This window comes from Pristiophorus japonicus, chromosome 18 (genome assembly GCF_044704955.1).
Source record: "Pristiophorus japonicus isolate sPriJap1 chromosome 18, sPriJap1.hap1, whole genome shotgun sequence".
Classification (NCBI taxonomy): Eukaryota; Metazoa; Chordata; class Chondrichthyes; family Pristiophoridae; genus Pristiophorus; species Pristiophorus japonicus.
In genome coordinates this window covers 22,768,684-22,793,771 of record NC_091994.1, presented here as the reverse complement: position 1 = coordinate 22,793,771, position 25,088 = coordinate 22,768,684, and the positions used below count along the sequence as shown (strand labels likewise).

Genomic DNA, 25,088 nt, shown 5'->3' with positions numbered 1-25,088 from the left:
AAAAGCCTCCAGATTCTCCGCCTCCCTGCAGGTCCTCTGGCTCTCGGCGCAGCGCAGCAGGAGCTGTAGGGGGCGGAGCCAGGTCCCTGCGCTAAAAACAGTGCCAGGACCTCTGCACATGCGCGCTACAGTGGGCGCGCAAGTGCAGTAGCTCCAGGCGCCCAAAACTGTGTGGGAGGGGCCCGAAGCACGCAGCCCCTAGCCCTGGCCGAATGGCCTCACTGGGGCTACATGAATAAGGCTCCTCCCACGGCCAGCTCCTACTTCCTCCCGACCCGATTCGACTCCCGCTTCTGGACCGGGCCCGACAGCGACCTGACTCCCGCCCCCCCAGCCCCGACTCCCGCTCCCTCCTCTCCCCCCCCCCCCCCCCCCCCGCACTGGACCCGACCAGCTCTTTAATTAACCTGCTCTTTAATTTTTCTGGCCAAGTGCATCTATGAGGAGTTTGAGATGTTTTATTATTTTGCAACAGGAACAGAAAGTTTAATGTCAAGTTTTGCAATCTGGTTCAAAGCCGCTGAATTTAAAAACTCACTATTTCAGCTTGCTTTAGTAAATGACTGAATAAACCGGTTTGGTAGTTTAGTCTGTTACTAAAGTGTCTAACGTGATTGATTTTAATTCTTTTATGAAGTTTGATGGATAGGTATTGGAAATTTTCTGTGTAAATATTGTTCACTCAGAGCACACACACAAATTACAATCGACCGATCCATGTTGGTGTCTATCCTCCACAAGAGCAGTAGTCTTAATCCGCCCATCATGTTCCCATGTCCCTTTTCCTTCAACATATTCTTAAATGGACACATTCATTTGCAACACTTAAAGCTCTGATTGGGCCCCCTTGATGACAAATCCTGATTGCTAATTCGTCCCCTTGGAGGACAAGACACACCCAGCAGTTTCTCTTTGGAACGTGTAATTCGAGCTATTCTGATTGCCGACTCCAGACAGAACAGAGCTCACTTGGAACAGACAGGGCTCACTCTCACAGGTTAAGACCTTCCCCTATTCCCTAAAGAAGTTCCTAACCTCCTCCCCCAGCCCAAGTTTCTGACCTCCTTTCTCCCCACCCCCACTTCCTGACCTCCTCCCCACCCCTGCCCAGTCCAAGTTCCCAACCTTCTCCTGGCCAGCACCGCCCCCCACCCAAAGTTCCCAACTTTCTCCCGGCCAGGCCAAGTGCATGACCCACCCATCCAAGTGCCTGACCTGCCCCGCACCCTCCCACCCACCACTGCGTGTGGATCACAGATTATTAACAGGTTTATTGGATATGAAGTGAATAGTGAGTACCGTGACTTCCGGATTTCGTCCAGTCCAATGTCACTTGCCGAATAATGGTATTTGCTCCCATCCCCCAACTATTTATTTTGCATCTCCAAACTACTGAGTTAAGAGGGAAGGCAAATGATTCCTCAAGGCTGCTCTCAGCAAAAGCTCAAGGTGCATGAGCAAGGATGGGAACAAACCAATTGTTCCTTCCCTTCTAACAGAAAGACTTTGATGACCTCTAGGTTAGCCCTCTAGGACTCTGCAGTCAGAAACATTCCATTTGGAGAATATCACAAAGAATCTCTAGTATTTTTCTCCTATACTACGTAAACATCTAAACAATAAAGCAGAAACCTTTTCACTGTTTACATCAGAGGTTGAAAATTTTAGCAAGACAACACAACGTACCAGTCATCTCTTCAGTTGTATGTAGGCTTGACTACTACTTTATTTGCCGATTCTGAAAAACAGTACAGGTACTACTGTTAAAAATAGAAAACAGCAGTTGGAAAGCATAGATAAAATAAATTCACCATATTATTTTTACTTTCAAAGTATCTGAAGACATAAATCATTTAAAATATGCACACGGTAGCTCAGTGGCGCAGTGTGCTGGAATTATACACTTATATGTTATGCTAAAGTGCTAGAACATAGATGAATTCCTGATCTTAGTTAGACCATTTGGGAGGCAGAAAAAAAATTCAGTGAAAAAAACGTCACCATTCTTCTCACTTCGAGTGGCTGGTCAAGATCGATGTGCTGCAGTACCACTTGTGGCATCACAAAATGGTGGTGCATGGATCTGTATCCTTAATATCACAGCTACTGATTTCAGATGCCTTTCTAGAGAAAAGCAGAGGCTAGTTTGCTCTCCATAGGAAAAATCAACCAAGCTCTTGTGTGTGCCTTCCAGTGGCTGATCCACAGCAGCAGAGATCTAGAACAAATCAATCATAATTGGTTCATGGCCGGGGGAGAACCAAATTGTCTGATGATTTTTTTTTAAAGCTTGCCTGCCCTATTGGATGAAATGGAGACAGAGTCCTCAAATATTTACAAAGTAAGAATATATCACACTATTACATTAGGAATCTGCAGATATTTCCTCACTGATTAAAAGAGTGATGGAAATATTTGTTAAAACTTTACTGTATGAAATAAATAATATCAGCTAATATTTATCATGGCCTATCTACTGGGTACTCTATTTATTTGTACTCAAAGTATTTAACATATTTATTGCAAACTTCTTACCAATTTTAAAAAGGAAGTTCAGTTTTTAATTTGGCACATTGTGCTTCTGTGCACGGGGACTACAAAATGACCGAGCAGTGGCACAACACAGGAGAATCAAGTCAATATTCAAAGCTACTTGGCAAGTGCTATTCACACACAATAATTTCTTGATAAATTTCCAGCACAATAGTTAATCCTGGATTATGCACATCGCATACCAACGCTACAAGTGCAGTCGACGCTCATACGGACAGTTAAACATAAGAAAACCCAGTGCAATGCAAATGTTACAGCCAGGCAGCGGTTTCAAAGTCCATTATTTTTCATCCTAAGCAAATTTTAAAAAGTAATCACAAAATTAATCTAATTTTAAACTACGTGCTTTTTGCAATCTGTTACAATCGGGAGTTGTGCCTGCAGCATGCGGCACGTCAGTCAGATAAACCATCTGCTGTTCTCCTTTCATAACAACTTTTCATAATTAGCAAAACAATGCCAGATACTGCATGTTAAAAGTGCCCTTAGTTAATCCACAGCACCATCCAAAATGATATTTTAAGCATTACAAGCTCCCATACTAGATTTTTTTATGCACTCTATTATTACTTTGACAACTAAATAGCTACATTCTGATCATCATCATTATAGCTAGCCCCTCGGAATTGAGGAAGACTCACTTCCACTCTAAAAATATATCAGTTCTTAGGTGACTGAACAGTCCAATCCGGTGACTGAACAGTCCATACGATTAACAATTCAACCATTGGAGTAGGTTTATCTAAAACATGATAACGACTACGTAACAGAACAAAATCTTGAAGCCATGACCTGCAATTTCCTAAATAACTAGCTTTAGCAGAGATTCTCTCACTGCATCCCAATTTTTTTTTTACTCCATTCTGTTACAACACCAAACTGTAGTAGAGTGAGTGCAGAAAGGAGGATCAACAGCTCAATTTATTTAAACTTGTTCTTCGCTGCTCTGCAATTTGAAGAAAGAGATATGTCCAAATGGCCTTGAACATTTCCAAAATTTCTAACACTGAATAGAACTTTTGAAGTTCATGATTAATGGTTTAGAATTTAAGAGAGACCTTGATAGCAGTCTTTGTCAGTTCCTCAGATGCTGCATACTAGCCAAGTTTGTCTCATTCTATTTACATCCATTGTGCTCATCTCTAATAGCAGAGTATACACTTCAAATCGCAAGTTAAAGCAGAATTACAGCGGATCACCCCACCCCTCCACCCTGGAAATGGGAGGGGTGAGCCAGAGAAAAAAAATTAAAATATCACCTGCTTCTCTATTTTTCTATGTTTCTATAGAGAAAGCAGGAAAGGGGTACTGAAGGAATGATCAGCCATGATCGTATTGAATGGCGGTGCAGGCTCGAAGGGCCGAATGGCCTACTCCTGCACCTATTTTTCTATGTTTCTCTGTCAGTAGCAGAGTGCAGATTCTTAGACTGTTAAAATGTCTAAAGCCAGCTCAGGAATTATGGCCCCAATTTTGCTCAGCACTGGGCGCTGTTTTTTCGGCACCCAGCGTTTTTTCTGGCGCTGAAGCTTAGTTTAAAAATTCCACAATGTTGGGGCACTGGTGTCGACTACTAGCGCCAGAATGTTTGGCGCCATACATTCTGGCACTGGTGTACTTTGAAAAGTACCATACGCGCCATAACGCCAACTTTCCTCATTAACAATATTTTTTAAATCAGCGCACAGACACTAGAAATACCGTAGGAAAAGGCCTTACTTGCAGTTAAAGAAATCCACGCTAGCCCGCTCCTATCCCCAGCTGAAGGGACTCCCTGGCTATTTTACATAAACTTTATAGAACTTTAAAAATAAAACAGATAAAAGAAAACTTCCCATTAATGCTACTCCTTCGATGAGAACTGTAAACATTCAAAACAAAACATAAATCTTCACCACCTTTTCCATCGATGTCCCAAGTGGCCCAAAATTTTCAAAGATGTTCCTGAAGTCCAGGGAAGCCTTTTAAATCCACACGGCAGGCAAAATCACCAGATGAATAGGAGTCTTCAACCCAAAAACATCAAGGGCTGCCTTCTTCCAATCCCCCATGCAGCCGACATGGCCGAAGTGCTTTTTCATTTTTTTTTTCTTCTGTGCATGCGCGTTGCCCATAAGCAATGAGTTGGTCGGATTTTTTTGGTTTTGTTTTTTTGAGCATATGTGCTGTGCATTTTAGGCACACACTCCAAGCACCGCCCCGCCCCACCTGCCCCCTCCCCCCACCCCCGGGGACATCGACTCAGGTAGCGCCAGCGCAACATGATGATTATGTTTGCCGGAAACTTGGGATTTTTTTTCAGCGCAGACAGTCCACAACGAAACGTGCATACAGATCAGTGTATGCCTTTATTTCTGCTTGGGCAAAATTGGGGCCCATGTACCTGCTGGATCACTCTGCAACACTACCATTGAGTGAGTGAGTGTTGGTAATTACATCCTTTCTCCACATTGGCTGCTGATCGGCAAATCAGCTCGGAACCCTACTTAAAAAGTTAGCACTCAATTATCAGTAGTGACGGGTTCTGTTAGAATCCTGGGACATCAATTTTGTGCTGTTCTTTGGCACAGTAACGTTGGGTCAACTATAGAAACCCATTGCTCTTACCAACAATTATGGTATCCTGACTAATCATGTGCTTAATTGGCATAACGGCATTTAAAAAATAAAAATTATATGCATACACTTAAATGATGCACCAAACTCAAAGCAATAATTTTTTTTGATTAACTGAAAAAGATATTTCTGTCCAGACAGCAAACGACCAGCTAGTAAACTCATTTCCACTTCACAAGTTAGATATATCAAAATACCACAAAGAAGATTTCACACTATAGATATAATTTGTCAGACATTGTAAAGGAGTAATAAATAAAATGTTCTGATCTAAAAAGAAACGTTTAAAAAAAAAACTTCAATGGCTTTATCATTTGTTTCACACCACTTCCCAGCACCCTACTGGGGTAGAAATTGCAGTTGGAGGCTTCCCACGGGCGGATGCCTCCGACCCGCAAAAAATCTACGTAATTTACCTGGTGGTCCGGGAGATATTGAGATTCGTGGTCCTGAGGCTTTCTGGGTACCCACGGATAGAGGCCCATGTATCCCAGGAGTGCAGGCGGTTCGCAAGCACCCCTGAAATCACGCGGGCTTGCGCAACCAATAAAAGGGAATCCCCATTCATAAGTATGAATGGGAATCACTTTTTAAAAAAAACACAAATACATAAATAATTTTTTTTAAATTAATTAAAATTAAAATTCCATTTAAATATTTTTTTTAATTATGTTTTAACAGGTCTAAAAATAAGCTTACCTTATTGGACAGGGTTTTTAATTTATTCCAATTTTTTTTTTTAAACTTTCACTGGTAAAAGCAAGCCTTATGCTCAACTTTCTGCCCAAAGATGCCCCTTTCTTTCGGATTCTTGACAGATCGCAAATTCCGGGTTTCAGCGCATTCGCAGTGCATGCCTAATCCCAGAACTTGCGGGGCCCCTACGGGCATGTGTACACCTCGTATGCACCTGTAGGGGCTGCAAATTACGGCCCATTATGTTTAAATCCCTTTATAGCTTTTCCCCTACCTACCTCTAACCTCTTTTGGCTCTCCCTAAACCCTCCCTCTCCTCAAAACACACCACTTTGGCCAAGCTTTTGGTCACCTCTCCCAATATCATCTTCTCTGGCTCAGCGTCCACTTGTGTCTGATTTCACCTGTGAAGTGCCTCAACATGTTTTTCTATGTTAATAGTGCTATATAAATGCAAGTTGTTGATAATGTTATCTATCTGAGCACGTTCAGAGCTCAAAATTGATGTTGGTCTCCGAGACAAAGACCAGCAAGTCTTGTTTTGTGGTTAGACTGAGAATGGATCAATGAACACATTCTAATGTTAATACACACTATTTGCACTTTGGTATATTGTAGCTATGTATTCAGGTGCTTTGCCAATTGCTTCCAACAATCATCCGTCTGTACTGGGTACATTTTAAGCTATTGATCAGTTGTTTTTTTTTCCAAAAAAAAAAACAAGCTCATGTTTTTTTTTTATCTACTGGTGCTACAGCCTTAATATCTAACTCTGAAATACTTAATCTGCAGTTTACGGCAGGTCTGTCCTGAGTTAGATGATGTTTTGGAGAACTGGTTTAGCAAGCTTTCCACTCCGACTCCGTGAATTTACAATGTGAGAGTTCAGGATTGGATACAGTCGCACCGCGAATAGCGGCGTATTGTTGTCAACACTGTTTACCGTGGGCGGTAAATAGTGAGGGGAACTTATTACTGACAACTTCTTGAACTGAAAATGCTTCTTTGTTATCTTTCCAGAATGTTAATATCTTCCCTGCGCTGTATAAATTCCGGTCCTCTGAAACAGCGTCAGCTGTGGCTCAGTGGGTAGCTCACTCGCCTGTGAGTCAGAGGTTAGAGGTTCAAGTCTCATTCTATGGACTTGAGCAGCTAAATCTAGGCTGACACTCCAGTGCAGTGCTGAGGGGATGCTGCACTGTCGGAGGTGGCATAGTTCGGATATTTGTAAAAGATCCAATGGCACCATTTTGATGTCCTGACCAATATTTATCCCTCGATCTCATGAGTTACTGATAGAGGTCATGGTGTCAATGTCAGGCCAGGCCTGTGCCTGAGTTATCTGGCCTCAGCTACAGTAATAGTGGGGGAACTGTGGTTACCGTCAGCACTGTGCTAGGGTGAGGTAAATCAGCCAGGCTCCTGGTCCTGCTCACTGTTGACTCTGCTGAAAAGTGTGTCTGCATGTGTGTGCGTGCGCATGTACAAGTGACCCCTCACTGAGATTTGGTGGGTGATTGCGACGTAGGTTCAGCAAATGTTTGGTGCGGAGGGAGATCGTGGCAGAGGTGCAGCGAGTGTTTTTGTGGCGGAGGAATGGCGAGAGATCGTGGCAGAAGTGCGGTGAATGAGGGCACGGGGCCCAGAAGGGCCGAGAGCCCAGAGGCAGCACGGGTCAGCCCACAATGAGATGTGTGCGCGCACTAGGTCCGTGCAGCAGAGCAGGTCTCCAGTCATCCTGGTTAACCCTTGCCACTGGATAAAGGCCTAGCTTTGTCAAGCCCGTGTAGTGGCTGGTGTGCAACGGCCACCACACGTTAAAAAAAATTCACGCACAGGCATCTTCCACCCCCTCAATTGGAGTTCAGGACTGGAACATCAGATCCTTCATTGAAACATCTGTGAACTCATGTGGAAGCAAGTCATCCTCGTTCGAGGGACTGCTTATGATGACATAATTAAATTGAATTTAAACATTATTTATCATCCACAGTTGCAGTCTGTCCCAACAAGCAGTGATAACATTTCAGCTGCAAAATAAATGTTTTTTCTTTTACAGCACAGATTTTATAATGTCAAATCTAACATTTATGTACATCCTTATTAACTAACCAAGCCAACGAGGAAGGAGAACAAAGCGCATAGTGCCGGCCATCTCTCGCTACAAGTTCAGAGACTGTCATGTAATTGTTTCAAATGCCCTTTATACATTACGCTCAATCAAACTGCTGAAGCAACAGGCAGAATAAATAATAGCATTATATTAGGTGCATAATATAGTATAGTACAATAGTAAATGCACCACCACCTTCCAAAGAAGGTCGCAAATAGCACCAAATTTCAAGTGATGAGAAAATCTTGTTGCTGGTCTATTAATACTGCTCACGGATCAGGGAATCATGTGTGGTAGTGTTCATAAAAGTGTACTACATAGTGAAATTTCACATCAATATGGACAGTAATGTAAGAATAAAAGTGTTTATTAATGATAACATTTTTGTTAAGTGTAGATTATATGAAAGGTTGCAGCGTTAAAACAAAATGGAAGCTCACAGGCTTCCAGCATGGCTTGTTTCTGTATTGTGTTAATTGGAAAGCCATTAACCTAATCAAGAGATGGCTGGGCCAGTCCAACAGCCATGTGTGAGGAGAGCCAATAAGGAACTGCCTTCGAACCAAGAGAAAGCTTGCTGGGAACATAAAAACTGACTGCAAAAGCTTCTATAGATATGAGAGAGAAAAAGATTAGTGAAGACAAATGTAGGTCCCTTGCAGTCAGATTCAGGTGAATTAATAATGGGGAACAAAGAAATGGTGGACCAGTTAAACAAATATTTAGGTTCTGTCTTCACGAAGGAAGACACAAATAACCTTCCAGAAATAGTAAGGGACCGAGAGTCTAGTGCGAAGGAGGAACTGAAGGAAATCATGTTAGGGAAATTGATGGGATTGCAGGCCGATAAATCCCCGGGGCCTGATAGTCTGCATCCCAGAGTACTTAAGGAAGTAGCCCTTGAAATAGTGGATGCATTGGTGATCATTTTCCAACAGTCTTATCGACTCTGGATCGGTTCCTATGGACTGAAGGGTAGCTAATTTAACACCACTTTTTAAGAAGGGAGGGAGAGAGAAGGCAGGTAATTAAAGACCGGTTAGCCTGACATCAGTAGTGGGGAAAATGTTGGAATCAATTATTAAAGATGAAATAACAGCGCATTTGGAAAGCAGTGACAGGATCGGTGCAAGTTAGCATGGATTTATGAAAGGGAAATCCTGCTCGACAAATCTTCTAGAATTTCTTTGAGGATGTAACTGGTAGAGTGGACAAGGGAGAAAGAACCAAGTGGATGTGGTGTATTTGGACTTTCAAAAGACTTTTGACAAGGTCCCACAAAAAAGATCGGTGTGCAAAATTAAAGCACATGGTATTGGGGGTAATGGACTGACGTGGATAGAGAACTGGTTGGCAGACAGGAAGCAGAGAGTCGAGATAAACGGGTCCTTTTCAGAATGGCAGGCAGTGACTAGTGGGGCGCCGCAGGGCTCAAGTGCTGGGACCCCAGCTATTTACAATATACATTAATGATTTGAATGAGGGAATTGAGTGTAATATCTCCAAGTTTGCAGATCACACTAAGCTGGGTGGCTAAAAGGCTGCAGGGTGACTTGGACAGGTTCGGTGAGTAGGCAAACGAGTGGCAGATGCAGTATAATGTGGATAAATGTGAGGTTATCCACTTTGGTGGCAAAAACACGAAGGCAGAATATTATCTGAATGGCAGATTAGGAAATGGGGAGGTGCAACGAGACCTGGGTGTCATGGTACATCAGTCATTTAAAGTTGGCATTCAGGTACAGCAGGCAGTGAAGGCGGCAAATGGTATGTTGGCCTTCATAGCTAGGGGATTTGAGTATAGGAGCAGGGAGGTCTTACTGCAGTTGTACAGGGCCTTAGTGAGGCCTCACCTGGAATAGTGTGTTGAGTTTTGGTCTCCGAATCTGAGGAAGGACGTTCTTGCTATTGAGGGAGTGCAGCGAAGGTTCACCAGACTGATTCCCGGGATGGCTGGACTGACATACGAGAGACTGGATCGACTGGGCCTGTATTCACTGGCGTTTAGAAGATGAGAGGGGATCTCATAGAATCATAAAATTCTGACGGGACTGGACAGGTTAGATGCAGGAAGAATGTTCCCGATGTTGGGGAAGACCAGAACCAGGGGACACAGTCTAAGGATAAGGGGTAAGCCATTGAGGAGTGAGATGAGGAGAAACTTCTTCACTCAGTTGTTAACCTGTGGAATTCCCTACCGCAGAGAGTTGTTGATGCCAGTTCATTGGATATATTCAAGAGGGAGTTAGATATGGCCCTTACGGCTAAAGGGATCGAGGTGTATGGAGAGAAAACAGGAAAGGGGTACTGAGGTGAATGTTCAGCCATGATCTTATTGAATGGTGGTGCTGGCTCGAAGGGCCGAATGGCCTACTCCTGCACCTATTTTCTATGTTTCTATCCCTTTAAGTATCATTTGCCAGTCTATTCTAGCCAATTCACGCCTCAAACCATCGAAGTTACCTTTCCTTAAGTTTAGGACCCGAGTTTCTGAATTAATTGTGTCACTCTCCATCTTAATAAAGAATTCTACCATGTATGGTCACACTTCCCCAAGGGGCCTCACATAACAAGATTGCTAATTAGTCCTTTCTCATTACACATCACCCAGTCTAGGATGGCCAGCTCCCTAGTTGGTTCCTCAACATATTGGTCTAGAAAACCATCCCTAATACACTCCAGGAAATCCTCCTCCACCACATTGCTACCAGTTTGGTTAGCCCAATCAATATGTAGATTAAAGTGCAAAACTTGAGGCTCCAGCAAGAGATAGAAAATGCTAGGGGCGCATTAAGGGACGTAATTAAGAAGCCACATAGGGAGACAGATCACTCCCAGTCCCAACTAGAAATAGCGAGGCTAAAAAGTTAGCGGAGCAGAAGGCCCTGGTATCCGCAGTAACACAGGGAGCCATAACAGCGACAGCTGAAGGGGACAAAGGGGAGACAGATTGGGAAGAGAAAGGCAGTCAGTATAATCCCCAGGAGGGTGGTGTAGGATGGGATATCTTGGAGACACAAGAGCAAATCGTAGCTGTGGTAACCACTTCTTTACGATGTAATACGCACGGTCGCATTACCAGTAACCATACCGACTCACGACCCATATCTGGTGCTGCGCCATGGTGTGTAGCCACAAGTTGGGGCCCATTAATGATGGGAACAATCCACTGGAAGTTAATAGGAGAAGATGGGCACATTTCAGGAGGGGTTACCCAGAGTTGGAAGAGAGAGACTTAATACGAGTCCTCTTCTTGGTCTGTTCCACTTTCCTAAAAGATAATCTGCCAGGTGCAGTCCTCCAGCCTGGCGCAGCAGCCGATGCACTCATGACCGAGATCCTAAGCCATTTAGGGATCCAAAGCTTGAACTTAGTGGCTCTGCTTAATCAGACCAAGCAGCATCCAGAAGAAACCTTTAGAGCCTTCAGTAATCGCCTGTATGATATCTATCAACATATGCAGAACCAGGCACCTGCAAATGCTACAGTAGGAAAGAATCAGGAACAATTTAAATTGATGTTCCTGACCCAACTCCACCCTTTAGTTAAAACCACCCTGGGCATAGCCATGAGGCCCACTAATCAGTGGAGAGATATAGAGACCAGCGCTCAAATAGCCTGGGAGATGGTAAAAGACCAGTTAAAGGTGAAGTCACCACCCACTGCAAATAAACCAGTGTCAATGGTGGAGGGATCTCAAAACTACCCCTTTAAGGGACAATGCTTTAATTGCAAGAAGGTAGGCCACCTAGCAAAAGACTGCAGCAGACCCAGACCAACACCGAACCATGATTCAACGCATAGATACCTCCCGAGGGACGAATCCAAGCCCTCTGGGACAGATCAACGATTGGATCAATTGATAACCCTCATACAAACCCAAATTGCCAGGGGGAGGATGCAAAATAATTTACCGGTGCACACAATCGCCGATGCACACTCATTAGAGAGACCCATTCAAGGATCGATCCAATGACAGGGTTTAGCCCCCAAAGATTAGTTGGAAGTGGGGTTCCAACGTGATGGTAGCAGGAGACCAGTAGTCCTTGTTGTCTTAAAAAGGGGGCAGACAGCAGATTATGCTTATCGATACTGGCTCAGCCGTTACCATCATCCACACCCCATATCCTGAATGCCATGCAGCTGTGGGCAAGGGTTGTATGACCCTTAAAGTGTTTAATGGTGATACAACAACCGCGTATACAGGGAAGACCACTTAACTTCAGTTGGGAGGCCTCACTGTAAGGTCCCAGCACCGATGCAGATGACCACCCTCGACGGAAGGGGAATTGTAGGGACTGATGTGTTGGATCAGTATGGCGCGGTGATAGATTATAATCAGGACTGTGTTTGGATGGGATTGAGAGATAAGGCAGGAGTGATAGAAATTTCAGATGTTCACTCTGTTTTTGCTATTAAAAAGCCATCTGAGTATGACCCTCCGGGGAGTGAAAATGAAGCTGTGGCAAAACTAATTCAGGAACATGGAGCGGTGTTCGCCACATGCAAGCATGACTGTGGAAAAATGGCAGATGAGGAATCTATTGAGGGACTCCGCCACTCATTCACTAAACAGCACCGCATCCCAAGAGAGAGACACCCTTGCATCCGAGACATCATAAAATTCCTAGTCGAGCAGGGTGTCGTTAGGACAGGCACTTTCACGACCAATTCACCCACATGGCCGGTTAAAAAGCCTTATAGCAGCTGGCGACTGATTATTAATTATAGAAAGTTAAATTATGTAACATCAGCCTGCTCACCGGTAGTAAGGAGAAACTCCCACCATATTATCTCAAATTCCTGCCAGTTCCAAGTACTTCTCGACCCTCGACATCGCCAATGGATTCTGGAGTATCCCTGTTAAGAGGGAAGACCAGTACAAATTTGCGTTCACATTTGAGGACCAGAGCTACACCTGGACATGACAATTGCCTCAGGGGTTCCACAATGCCCCCACGATATTCCACAAAAGAATGGCTGCAATTTTAAAAAACTTTTCCTGCTCTACCTGCTTGCTACAGTACGTAGACGACCTACTGCTGGCAACCGACAGCATGGAGGAGCATCTGTCCCTTTTGCACGAACATTTGACATTGTTGGCTCAGGCGGGACTAAAGGTGAATCCCCGTAAGGCTCACTTAGTAAAAGAATGGGTCACCTTTCTAGGAGCGTCCATTTCTCCAGAGGAATCATCCCCCGACTCTCTCAAGGTAGAGATAATACAGCGACTACCATTACCCACTTCCAAAACAGCCCTACGATCATTCTTGGGTTTGATGGGGTACCAAAGGAATTTTATCCCAGGCTTTGCAGAGTGTGCAAAGCCCCTGTATGATTTAATAAAATTGCAGGGTGATGACATACGCCTGGCATGGACTGATGCCCACACCCAGTCGGTGGCTAAATTAAAAACTGCAGTGATACAGGCCGCATGTCTGATCCCTCCTGATCCCACGCAGCCCTTCCATTTGGAGGTCAGGGGCACAGAGCAAAGCCTCACTGCAGTTCTGTGCCAAATGCGAGCTGATATGCAATGGGCTGTAGTCCATGCGTCTCGAATCCTGCAGGGGGCTGAAAAGACGTATACCGCATGCGAGCGCCACCTTCTGGCCGGTACATCACCTTTACCTTTATTACTGGATTACAGGCTACAATCCTGCACAGCAGACACACACCTCTGAAACTACTGATGAAACCTGGAGATTCGCTAGTTTCCTCGCAGCGCCTCAGCAAATGGACATTGGAATTTATGGAAAGGGACATTGATACCATTTCCAAACCCACCACATTGCTGCCACAATTTCGGATCTATGAGGGGGACCCACATGAATATCTGCTACCCCTGATTAACTGAGACCCATCCTGTGCAGAAAGAGCCCAGACAGGGTGCCCCAGTTGTCTATATTGATGGGTCCTCATATCACATTGAAGGATCCCCTCACACCGGGTATGCTGTGGTATTGCCAGAAAAAAAACATCCAGCGAAGATGCAACAGTCTTCACAATATGCAGAAATCGGCGCACTTTTAACCGCGGTGAAAGATACCTCATAGACCCGTCTGGTCCATGAGCCCTGGTTACACCTGCTCTGGTCATACCTTAAACTGCGATCCCAGCCCTGCTTCATAGGAAAGGTAGCAGCCCAGAGAAAAGGGGGTCCACTTAGTGAGGGAAATTCCAGAGCAGAGCAGCCAAGGACGCTACAATTGATGGGGAGATAGAGGATATAGTTGTTGAGCCCTGCAATGCTATTAGCAAGGCCTCCCTAACAGATCACCTAGATTTAAAATCCCTGCAGCAGCAATACTGGCCATATGCTGTTGCAAGCGCCTGGCACAAAGAAGGCAGACCCCTTCTTCAACCAACAGCCTGGGCTCCCAATACCTTACTAGCCACTGCCCCTGACTCATGAGCAGTTGCTGATGTTCAAAAGAAAGCCAAACGCCTGCCCGGTGGGGTGTGTTCCACCAGAGGTGGGTCAGGAACTGCTCTCCCCATTTCACTCCCACCCCACAGCAGGGTACTATTCAGCCCTGGTAGCCTTCTATAAGGTAGCATCCACAGCTTGATGGCCTTCCGTGAGGGAAACAATCAACCAATACATGGCACAATGCCTACCGTGCCTGCAACACAATCCTCCCGCATGCATTAACTGAGCCTTGCTTCAAAGCGCACCCCCACCTCAAGGGCCATAGACTCACCTCCAGATAGACTTCATTGGGCCACTTCCACAGGCGCAAGGCAATTTTCAGCATGCCCTAGTGGTGGTGGATTGAAGCATTCCCTGCCGCTCCAACACCACAATCATAGCAGCCAAAACGCGATTGAATCATGTGTTTTGTAGGTGGGGAATACCAGTACAAGTGGACAGCGATCAAGGTTCACACTTTACCGGTAAAGTTTTTACCCACCTGCAGGAAATGTTGGGGATAAACCACAAATTACATATTGCTCACCACCCCCAGTCGTCCGGAGAGGTCGAAAGGGGGAAAAAGACCCTCAAGTTAATGTTAAAAAAATTGTGCACGGACCATCCCATTCAATGGGCTAACATGCTGCCAATGTGCTTAATGGCAATGAGGTCCACACCTCAGAACAACAGGGGTCTCCCCATATCAGGCCATGATGGGGAGGCTCATGGGAACACCAGGCCAGCTAACACTGTCAGGGGACTCATCCCTGTTAATGAAAACATGTGGTTCCAAGTGGCTGGAACAAGTGGTAGATCAATCGATTTGTGGCCACCAAATTGGGGGAAGTCAAAAAGACAAATTAAAAAGGTACTTTGACAAGACCTTTGAGTACGAGGTGGGAGACTCAGTAATGATTCCAAATTATGGGAAAAAGCTGCCGCCTTTGAGCCCAGATGGTGGGGACAACATAAGATTATAGACCGATTCAAATAAACTGCGGGGTTCATTCAGTTACCGGGGGAAATGGGTGTTAAGTACAAGAAGTGGTTTCACATTAATCAGTTAAAAACTGCCAAAGAGTAAATACTGCACTGATCTTGTTTCCCACAGACCATGTTACGGATCCTCACGATTGTCAGGACGATACTGGTCACGGCCGAAGCCGAGGGAAGATAGAGAAGCGGGAACTGCAGCATGACTCACGAACATCAATCCACTTTTCTCTCTCCAAGTTTAAAACCCATAAACAGCAGAGCTATCAGAACCCTCTCAATGTTTATGATATGAGCCCCGAGGAGGGCTTAAGGAGTATAAGAACTCAGCCAAAGACTTTTTCACTCACTCTCCTTCTCTCTTGGACACACGGCAAGACCTCCCGCTCAAAGACCAGCCGAGACAGCAGGTCATGTGTTCAACCAGCCAGCCAGAGGGAAGTATACAGTTTTTATTATAACCTCATCGTATCTCTGTTGTAACTAGGTAGATCCGAAGGATAAACGATGACTGCTGATAAATGTGTTTAATAAACTGTTCCGAATTGTTTTAAAAGAATCGTATCGCTGTCAATTTAATGCCAGAGGTTTAGAAATCTTACAGTAAGAAATTATGTCATACGTTAAGGATGCAGATATACCTTTCGCACAGCAGCCAAACTGGAGACTACCATTTTGGAGTCGACTGCCAGTGTTCTATACTCTCAACTTACGAGGGAACAAAAGACAAGAAAGAAGCTGATTGAGACGGGCCTCTAGCGGGTCTAAAAGTCAAGTCCACGGCCATTATAGTGTGCGAACACTGGGAAGAGAGAAATGCGGAGGTCCACTCCTTGTGGCTGTGACACTACTCTAGAATGATTACAGCAAAACATTAACCGACCAGGGAACAGAGTTGCAACATTTGGTTTCCTTTTTTAATGATTTCTTTTTAAGCAGACTATACAGCTGAACTTGCCAGAGATTTAAGCACTGCAAGTAACTTGCATCCAACTTGAAACTAAGAGTTGTTGATGCAGACACCATGGAAATGGTCACGTCATTAGGGGGTGTTTAAATATTTACACCCTGACTGGTATGACAGATGTAACGTTTTAGGAGACTTGCTATAGATATACAGGCTAGGTAAGCTTCAGAAATAACTAGAATTAAGAGGGAAGGTGTCCTTTTCTATTAAACTGTAAAACACAGACAGAATCCAGATGTCCGCAAATTGCAGGCAGGTCATTTAATCTGTAGATTAGCTTGGTCCTTTGTGTTAATTTGTTGAGGAAATTAGTATTTTATTTCTAAATTCTAAACTGTAACAATCAGACTGGGGAAGTAAACAAAATTCACTCTCTGAAATGCCTGTACAATCAAAACTATTTTGTTCTCGAGGACTTGGGTGTCAAAAGTAAACAAGAGCATCAGATGACCAGGAAGAGTATGTCCTCACCTTATCTACCTAATTGTTTGAAATGGCTCATCTCATGTTGCCTGGTCACTGAACAATGTGTTTGATCTTCAGATGAGCCAGCTTTCTCAAAGTAAAAATACATAACTGAGGATCTGCTCTATGGTCTTCACACTACCACACTCCTACATTACATTCCAGAGACTCTCAATGCTGCAAAGATTTCATACTCCTGTTTAGAGACAGGTTATGTATTGCACTACAGCTGTACTAGTTTCTTGCTATATCCTGCTCTTTCTGTACAATTGCCTAACTTGTAAATACATCGATTAGCTTTCGTCTGAATGCAACCGTTTGATTTTTGAAAGAACATGGTGGCCATCTCATGTCCCCTGGTGCCACATACTGAAGGTATATTAATCCCATGGCATGCTATCTCACACTGTTTGCTTACAAAAACTGCCTTTTGCTGCGAAGAGAATAAATGAGCAACCATAACAGGGTTGCTAATTATAAAATGGCAGCATTTCAATTCTCCAAGTTTGAAACAGAACCCTGAAAAGGATCTGAAATAATTCCCGGAAGGCATTGTGCAGGACTTTAAACAAAAAAATGACTGGAGAGTCATATGCCCGCCCTCCTGTATGGCTCAGACATGGACCACCAGCGACATCGCCGCAAGATCCTGCAAATCCGTGGGAGGACAGACGCACAAACATTAGCGTCCTCGTCCAGGCCAACATCCCCAGCATTGAAGCACTGACCACACTTGATCAGCTCCGCTGGGCAGGCCACATAGTTCGCATACCAGACATGAGACTCCCAAAGCGCGCGCTCTACTCGGAACTCGTCCACGGCAAACGAGCCAAAGGCAGGCAGAGGAAACGTTATAAGGACACCCTCAAAGCCTCCCTGATAAAGTGCGACATCCCCACTGACACCTGGGAGTCCTTGGCCACAGCCCCAAAGTGGAGGGAGTGCATTCGGGAGGGCGCTAAGCTCCTCGAGTATCGTCGCCGAGAGCATGCAGAAATCAAGCGCAGGTAGCGGAAGGAGCATGCGGCAAACCAGGCTCCCTGTCCATCCTTTCCCTCAACGACTATCTGTCCCACCTGTGACAGAAACTGTGGTTCTCGTATTGGACTGTACAGCCACCTAAGAACTCATGCCAAGAGTGGAAGCAAGTCTTCCTCGATCCCAAGGGACTGCCTATGAATGAATGAATGAACGAATGAAGAGACACACTAAGATTTGGAGATCTTAAAAAGGTAGTCTTCTCAATTCATGGGGAAATGTTAGGTACAGGTATTCCTTAGCCTATTTTGATCAGTTGACAAATAGATATCAACTCCAGAAAAGTTAGGACTTTTACGAGAAAATAGGAAATTTGTAAGAGACTACTTGTCAATCAAGAAGAAAATCATCCAATTTATTATTGATGTTCTCCATCCTGATATTAAAAAGATTTATTATTGACGTTCTCCATCCTGATATTAAAAAGATTGTTGTCTCCACTGCCTACCACCCAGGAAAAATTAATACTTCAGGGAGGTGGCATTTATTACCGGTAATAGTAGCTAAGCAAGATAAGATTGTCTCGAAAATCCTAGAAAACGGAGCAGGGTATGAGGTCGCATGGTGGGAGGGAATGACCAGGTCAGAATGAAGAATGGGGGACAGCAGCAAACAACACCTGACACTCTTGTAAGCAGTATCGTGCCAAGACAGCAATCAACTGAATCAGGGCTCCAGATATACTGTTTAGTGCAGGAGCATTCAACAGATTAGTGGATTCAGGTTTCTGAAGAGGCCCAGGTATGACTAGGGGCAGGATCTGACCAAAATTAGCAGCTACAGGGCCACACGCAGACACAATGTCAGGAATTTATTTCAATCTAATCTTCAGGTAGTACAGGATGTGGGTTACAACGCTGTCAAACTTTGTTTAATAAAACTCCTGTGAAGCACCTGGGGATGTTTTTACTAGTTAAAAGGCACTATATAAATGCAAATTGTTGTTGGTAGTCTTCAGCTATTGCTGTCACCAGCAAACTATTTGCCATTAGAGGTTAATAGAAGGGCAATGACGTTCAAGGGGCAGATCCAATGCTGATCATGGATGTGCCTGATAAACATTTTGGGCATAGGTAGCATAAGAAACCTTGGATTAGTTATCAATATGGCTGATGGGACAATGGCAAAATCTAATGCACCTGAAGGAAACCTATCTGATGCCCCACAGGATAAACATTTAAAAACCCGAGACATGCTGTTGTGTATTCTAGGAATAGTAGAGCGCACTGCCAGACCCATTGCCAGTGTTTGATACCCAGATCAATGAAAGGGTGGAATGCATCAATATCACATCAATTAATACTGCAATAGCTAACCCGGAACACTGAGGAAGGATGTGATCAAATTTCAATTGGACGAGATGCTCCAAGGAGGATATGATTGAGGAATCCAATGAAACAGTCGCATTCTTATAATAGAGTAGAATGGCAATTCATGCTTCTATTGGACGACAGGAACTTGAGCACGGTACAAGGGACGACGCTTATTCCATGGTAAATATTAGGGATATAGAATCACAATAGCACAGCACAGGAGGCGGCCATTCGGCCCATCAAGTCTGCGCCGGCTCTTTCGAAAAGCAATCCAGTTAGTCCTACTCCCCTGTCTTTCCCCATATCCCTGCAAATTTTTTCTCCTTCAAGTATTTATCCAATTTTTTTTTGAAGGCTACTATTGAATCTGTGTCCACCATCCTTGTCAGGCATTGCATGCCAAATCCTAACCACTCGTTACAAAGAAAAGTTCTCTCTCATGTCGCTTCTGGTTCTTTTGCCAACCACCTTAAATCTGTGCTGATTATTGACACTTCAGCCACTGCAAATAGAGTAAATAAAGATAAACTATCTACACATGATTTAAAATACCTTTTAAAATATCTTTGATGAACTTAGTGCTGTAAAGTCTTTGTTTACTTGATCTTCAGAGTAGCTACTGGCAAAGAGAGGTCTATGAGGAAGACCGTGAAAAAGCAACTTTAATTACTTCTGATGAACATCTCACTTTAAAGTAACGCTTTCCAATTTGAAGGGTGCACCCATTATGCTCCTGCAATTGAGTTGAGTGCTATGGGAATTTCTGGTCCAGTGCAGCACAGCATACTTTGATGTCACTGTGTTCCCAGCTGCCATAGTGGGATTTGAACTGGATCATTAGTCCAGTAACATAACCAGTGTGCTCCCATACCCAGAGGGCAAATGACCAAAAGCTTGGAATTGGAGGAGTCCATGCATTTCGGGGGCCTGTGGGTCTGGAGGAGATTACACAGATAGGGAGGGGCGAGACCATGGAGGGATTTGGAAACAAGGCTGATAATTGTTTTAATCGTGGCGTTGTTTAACCGGTAGCAAATGTAGATCAATGAGCACAGGGTGATGGGTGAACGAGACTAGGACACAGGCAGCTGAGTTTTGAATGACCTCAAGTTTACGGAGAGTCGAACATGGGAGGCCAGCTAGGAGTGCGTTGGAATAGTCAAGTCTAGAGGCAACAAAGGCATAGATGAGGATTTCAGCAGTGGATGTGCTGAAGCAGGGGCAGAGACAGGCGATGTTACGGAGGTGGAAATAAATGGTCTTAGTTATGGCATGGATATGTGCTCAGAAGCTCCTTTCAGGGTCAAATATGACATCAAGGTTGCGAACAGTCTGGTTCAGCCGCAGACTGATTGTTCCCTTGCTACCGGCTCAGAGTTTGTGGCGGGGACTGAAGATAATGGCCTTCCCAATATTTAATTGGAGGAAATTTTTGCTCATCCATTACTGGATGTTAGGATAAGCAGTCTGACAATTTAGAGACAGTGGAGTCGAGAGAAGTGGTGGTGAGGTAGCGCTGTGTCGTGTGTTTTCAGATTTTGTCGCTGAGGGGCAGCATATTGATGAGAAATAGGAGGGGGCCAAGGATAGATCCTTGTGGGACGCCAGAGGTAACAAAGTGGGAGTTGGAAGAAAAGCCATTGGAGGTGATGCTAGATAAGAATGGAATCGGGCGAGTGCAGTCCAACTCAGCTGGACGTTGGTGGTGAGGCTTTGGATGAGGGAGTGGTCAACCATATCAAGGCTGAAAACAGGTCGAGGGACAAGGAGGGACCTTTGTCACATAAGATGTCACATGTAACTTTGATAAGAGCTGTTTTGGTACTGTGACAGGGGCAGAAACCTGATAGGAGGTTTTCAAACATGGAAAGATGGGCATGGATTTGGGAGGCAGCAACACAAGGACTTGAGAGGAAAGGGAGGTTGGAGATGGGGCAGTAGTTTGCAAGGACGATGGGGTCAATGGTTGGCTTTGAGGAGAGGGGTGACGATGGCAGATTTGAAGGAGTGGGACAATACCCGAGGAGAGAACCGTTAACAATATCAGCTAATATGGGAGCCAGTAAAGGAAGTTGGGTGGTCAGCAGTTTAGTGGGAATAGAATTGAGGGAGCAGGAAGTGAGTCTCATGGGCAAGAGGAGCACAGAGAGGTCATGAGGAGCGATCAGAGAGAAACTGGAGAAAGATGCGAGTTCAGGGCTAGGGCAATTACAGAATCACAGCTCACCTGTAAAAAAGATAAATGTATCTTTCTTCATCAAAGACTGAAGTTCTTAGGTCATGTGGTGTCAATGAATGGAATACAAATCAGGCCCCAGAAAATACAGCAAATTCAATCATGTCCCAGATCACAGTATGTCAAGAAGGTCCAACAGTTCTTAGAATTGCACAATTGGTACAGCTCTTTTATAGAGAGCTTTAGTGAAGTGGCAAAACCATTAAGTCAGCTATAATGCAAAAATACCAGGAGGGAGTAGAATAAAAAGTTAGAGAAAACTCAGATATATTGAAGCCATGAAGTAGTCCTACATTACTCATCAGCCTGTTTTATGCTGAAAACCAAAACCCGCATTTGAGGGAAACACAGAAGCGAATAATTAGTTATGCCAGCCAACAGTCATAAAAGGTCCTTCCATCCAGAACAGGTTCTACAACTTAATTTGCACAGGAGTGGGAATTGGAGCCTGTGTTCTTTACAGAGCAGTTTATTCAACAAATTTACATCTAATTTTCACATTCTGGAGAAAGATGAGAGTAGATAAACAAAAGATTGTAAGCACTGCATTTATATGTTCACTATTTATGCTTTGCAATATTGTTCAAATGTGAATGTTTTGATGCATTCGTTAAATAGTAAATAAATGATTTTAGCCTGTGACTGGTTTGATCTTTCTGGCAATATGCCATTTAAGAGTTGATGGACGACACGGAGAGACTAGATTAGTTAACAGCAAAATTATCCATTAGAACTGGCAGGGCCCAAGCAGTGCTAGATAGCTAGATGAAAGGAATTTTTCACCTATTATCCTTGAAACATATTCCTCTTGTCGACAAAAAAAAAGTGGTTTTACAAAATTGTTATCTCGCTTACTGAACCAAACCAAGAAACACCCACTTTCTCCTCCATTTCCTTTGACAAGTGATAGCTAAACGCTTCAATAAAAGACATGCTTTGAGGTCATAGCCCAAACATCCAGAACTTCTGTAGGTGGCAGTCGACATTTGTTTTTTAAAAAATCATGTGCAGCCTGGGTGTCCTTTTATACATTACAATGTACTGTACACTGGCAATGAGGTTCTTTGCCCCATTATCCCATGATTGATTGTAGCACGATACTTAACTTTCACAAATAAATACTTGCATTTCTATTGCACCTTTCACAAACACCAGGCATCCCAAAGCACTTTATAGCCACTTACTTTGTGAAGTGCAGTCACTGTTGCGATCTAAGAAATACAGCAGCCAACATTGCACACAGCAAACACCCACAAACAGCATAGAAACACAGAAAATAGGTGAAGTAGGCCATTCGGCCCTTCAAGCCTGCACCACCATTCAATAAGATCATGGCTGATCATTCACCTCAGTACCCCTTTTCAGCTTTCTCTCCATACCCCTTGATCCCTTTAGCCATAAGGGCCACATCTAACTCCCTCTTGAATATATCCAACGAACTGGCATCAACAACTCTCTGCAGTAGGGAATTTCACAGGTTCACAACTCTGAGTGAAGAAGTTTCTCCTCACCTCAGTCCTAAATGGCTTACCCCTTATCCTTAGACTGTGTCCCCTGGTTCTGGACTTCCCCAACATCGGGAACATTCTTCCTGCATCTAACCTATCCAGTCCCATCAGAATTTTATATGTTTCTATGAAATCCCCTCTCATCCTTCTAAATTCCAGTGAATAAAGGCCCAGTCGATCCAGTCTCTCCTCATATGTCAGTCCAGCCATCCCAGCAATCAGTCTGGTGAACCTTCGCTGCACTCCCTCAATGTGATAATGACTAGATAATCTGTTTTTAGTGATGTTGATGGAGAGATAAATATAGGCCAAGACACCAGGAAAAAACTCCCGTCGTTCTCTTAATCCTTTATGTCCGCCTGAGAGCAGACTGGGGCAGGAGGGGGTCTCGGTTTAACGTCGCATCCAAAAGACAGCGCCTCCGACAGTGCAGCGCTCCCTTCGTACTGCACTGGAGTGTCAGCCTAGATTTTTGTGCTCAATTCTCTGGAGTGGGATTTGAACCCACTGAGCCAGGGGTGGAGGGTGGGAGGTAAATACTGAACAGAGCTCCCCACCCCCAAAGGTTAGAAACCTGCAGCCCTGACAATTACCCGAATGTATGCCTCAGTTGCCTGGCCCTCAGCCAGACTCACTGTGCCCACGCACACACACTCTGTGTCTATTTATCAATGCTGTCAATATTTCTAGAACCTCCAGTTAGTTTGGGAGGAGGGGGGGGGGGTGTATTTTCATTACATCATTGGACCTTCCATATTCCAATCAAACATATAATACAACATATAAAGATTAGACGTGGTTTTGCTCACACATGCCGGCCAGCCCCCGTGTTTTGCTCACTTACCTCAGACCGTTACCCGTTCAAAGTTAGCAGAGCGCACTTCAACCTCCTTCCGGCAGCCGCTCACACTCACGAGACACCGAGACCGCGCATGCTCGCAGCGCGCGATGCAACTTGGGACGTGTAGTTTCCCCGTCCCCTTTGACTCTTTTTAGCAAACACCCCCGCCCCCTCGCCAGGAACTACAATTCCCGGAAAGCTGAGCGTCAGCCGGACTTGCACTCGCGCAGACATCTCAGCAACTTGCGTTTGTATCGCGCCTTTAACGTAAAAGAAAATGTCCCAAGGCTTTTCACATCAAACAAAAAAAATACAGTTAAGAAAAAAAAACTTATTTAGACACATGTAAAGTTAACAAGAAGGGCAAACATTTCAAATTAATGACATTTTTTTATTTTATAGCAATTTTTTTAACATGTTCAAAAGGGAATTGGATAAATACTTGAAGGGGGGAATGTGCAGGGCTATGGGAAAAGGGCAAGGAGTGGGCCTGACATAATGAGCCAAATGCCACTGGCATAATGAGCCAATGACCTCCTTCTGTGCTGTATCATTCTATAATTTTATGACCCAGGGAGCAAAATGCAAATAATGTTATAAAAATGCAACCCTGGGCTGAAGCCGACGAGAGAAAAAGTGACAAACTCTGTTTTGTTTCTCCGATCATTCTCTTCTCTTCACTTAGCGATCCAGCATGTCACATACCTTCACGTGGCTTTATGTGCCATCTTTATTTATAAATGGACAAGGGAAGTTTGGCTGGGGCTGCTTCTTCATCTTGATTTTCATTTTGTATCCAAACCAATCACTTATAATGTCATGTAAAGATAAATGTTTTACTTATACACAACGGTGAAATCCCAGCCCTGTCCCATGTTTTATTCACTCACCGTTAACTTGTTCAAAGTTAGTGGAGCACAGTTCAGTTTCCTTCTGGCAGTTGCTCTCTCTCTTGGACCATACCTTCATGCAACACCTGCCCATAAGCCTGGCTGAGATTGGGACCTTGTTGTAAGGTTACTCAAGATCTACGCCCATGTTCTAAAGAAAAATATCTTGCTTAATGTATCCACAAAACAGAACAATTAATCATAAATCATTGGCTCCCAAACCAATCAAGGCCCTGAGCAGATCCATGGCCTCTGATCAGTGGCAGTACCGACTATGTGCTGAAGGATGATCTCACAACCCAGCGAATTTTTGCGATCGCCTGGCTGGGAAAAAGAAACAGTGTAAAAGGCAAGGAAGGGGAGGAATTCCTTAAATATGTGCAAGAGAACATTCTTGATCAGTTTGTTTCCAATCCAACAAGAAAGGAGTTTGTGCTAGATATA

At 44.2% G+C, this 25,088-nt stretch overlaps 1 protein-coding gene across 1 annotated transcript in view; it reads right to left on the bottom strand.

Moving 5' to 3' along the window:
• Positions 1-23,835, bottom strand: part of LOC139228595 (secretory carrier-associated membrane protein 4-like) — a 38,019-nt gene extending 14,184 nt beyond the window's left edge. The window contains exons 1-2 of the mRNA XM_070859752.1: positions 23,758-23,835; positions 1,687-1,738 (exon numbers count right to left, since the gene is read on the bottom strand). Of these exons, the coding sequence (XP_070715853.1) occupies positions 1,687-1,693 (7 nt within the window). The 5' untranslated portion in view covers positions 1,694-1,738; positions 23,758-23,835. The remainder of the gene's footprint in view (positions 1-1,686; positions 1,739-23,757) is intronic.
• Between the last annotated feature and the right edge of the window lie 1,253 nt (positions 23,836-25,088).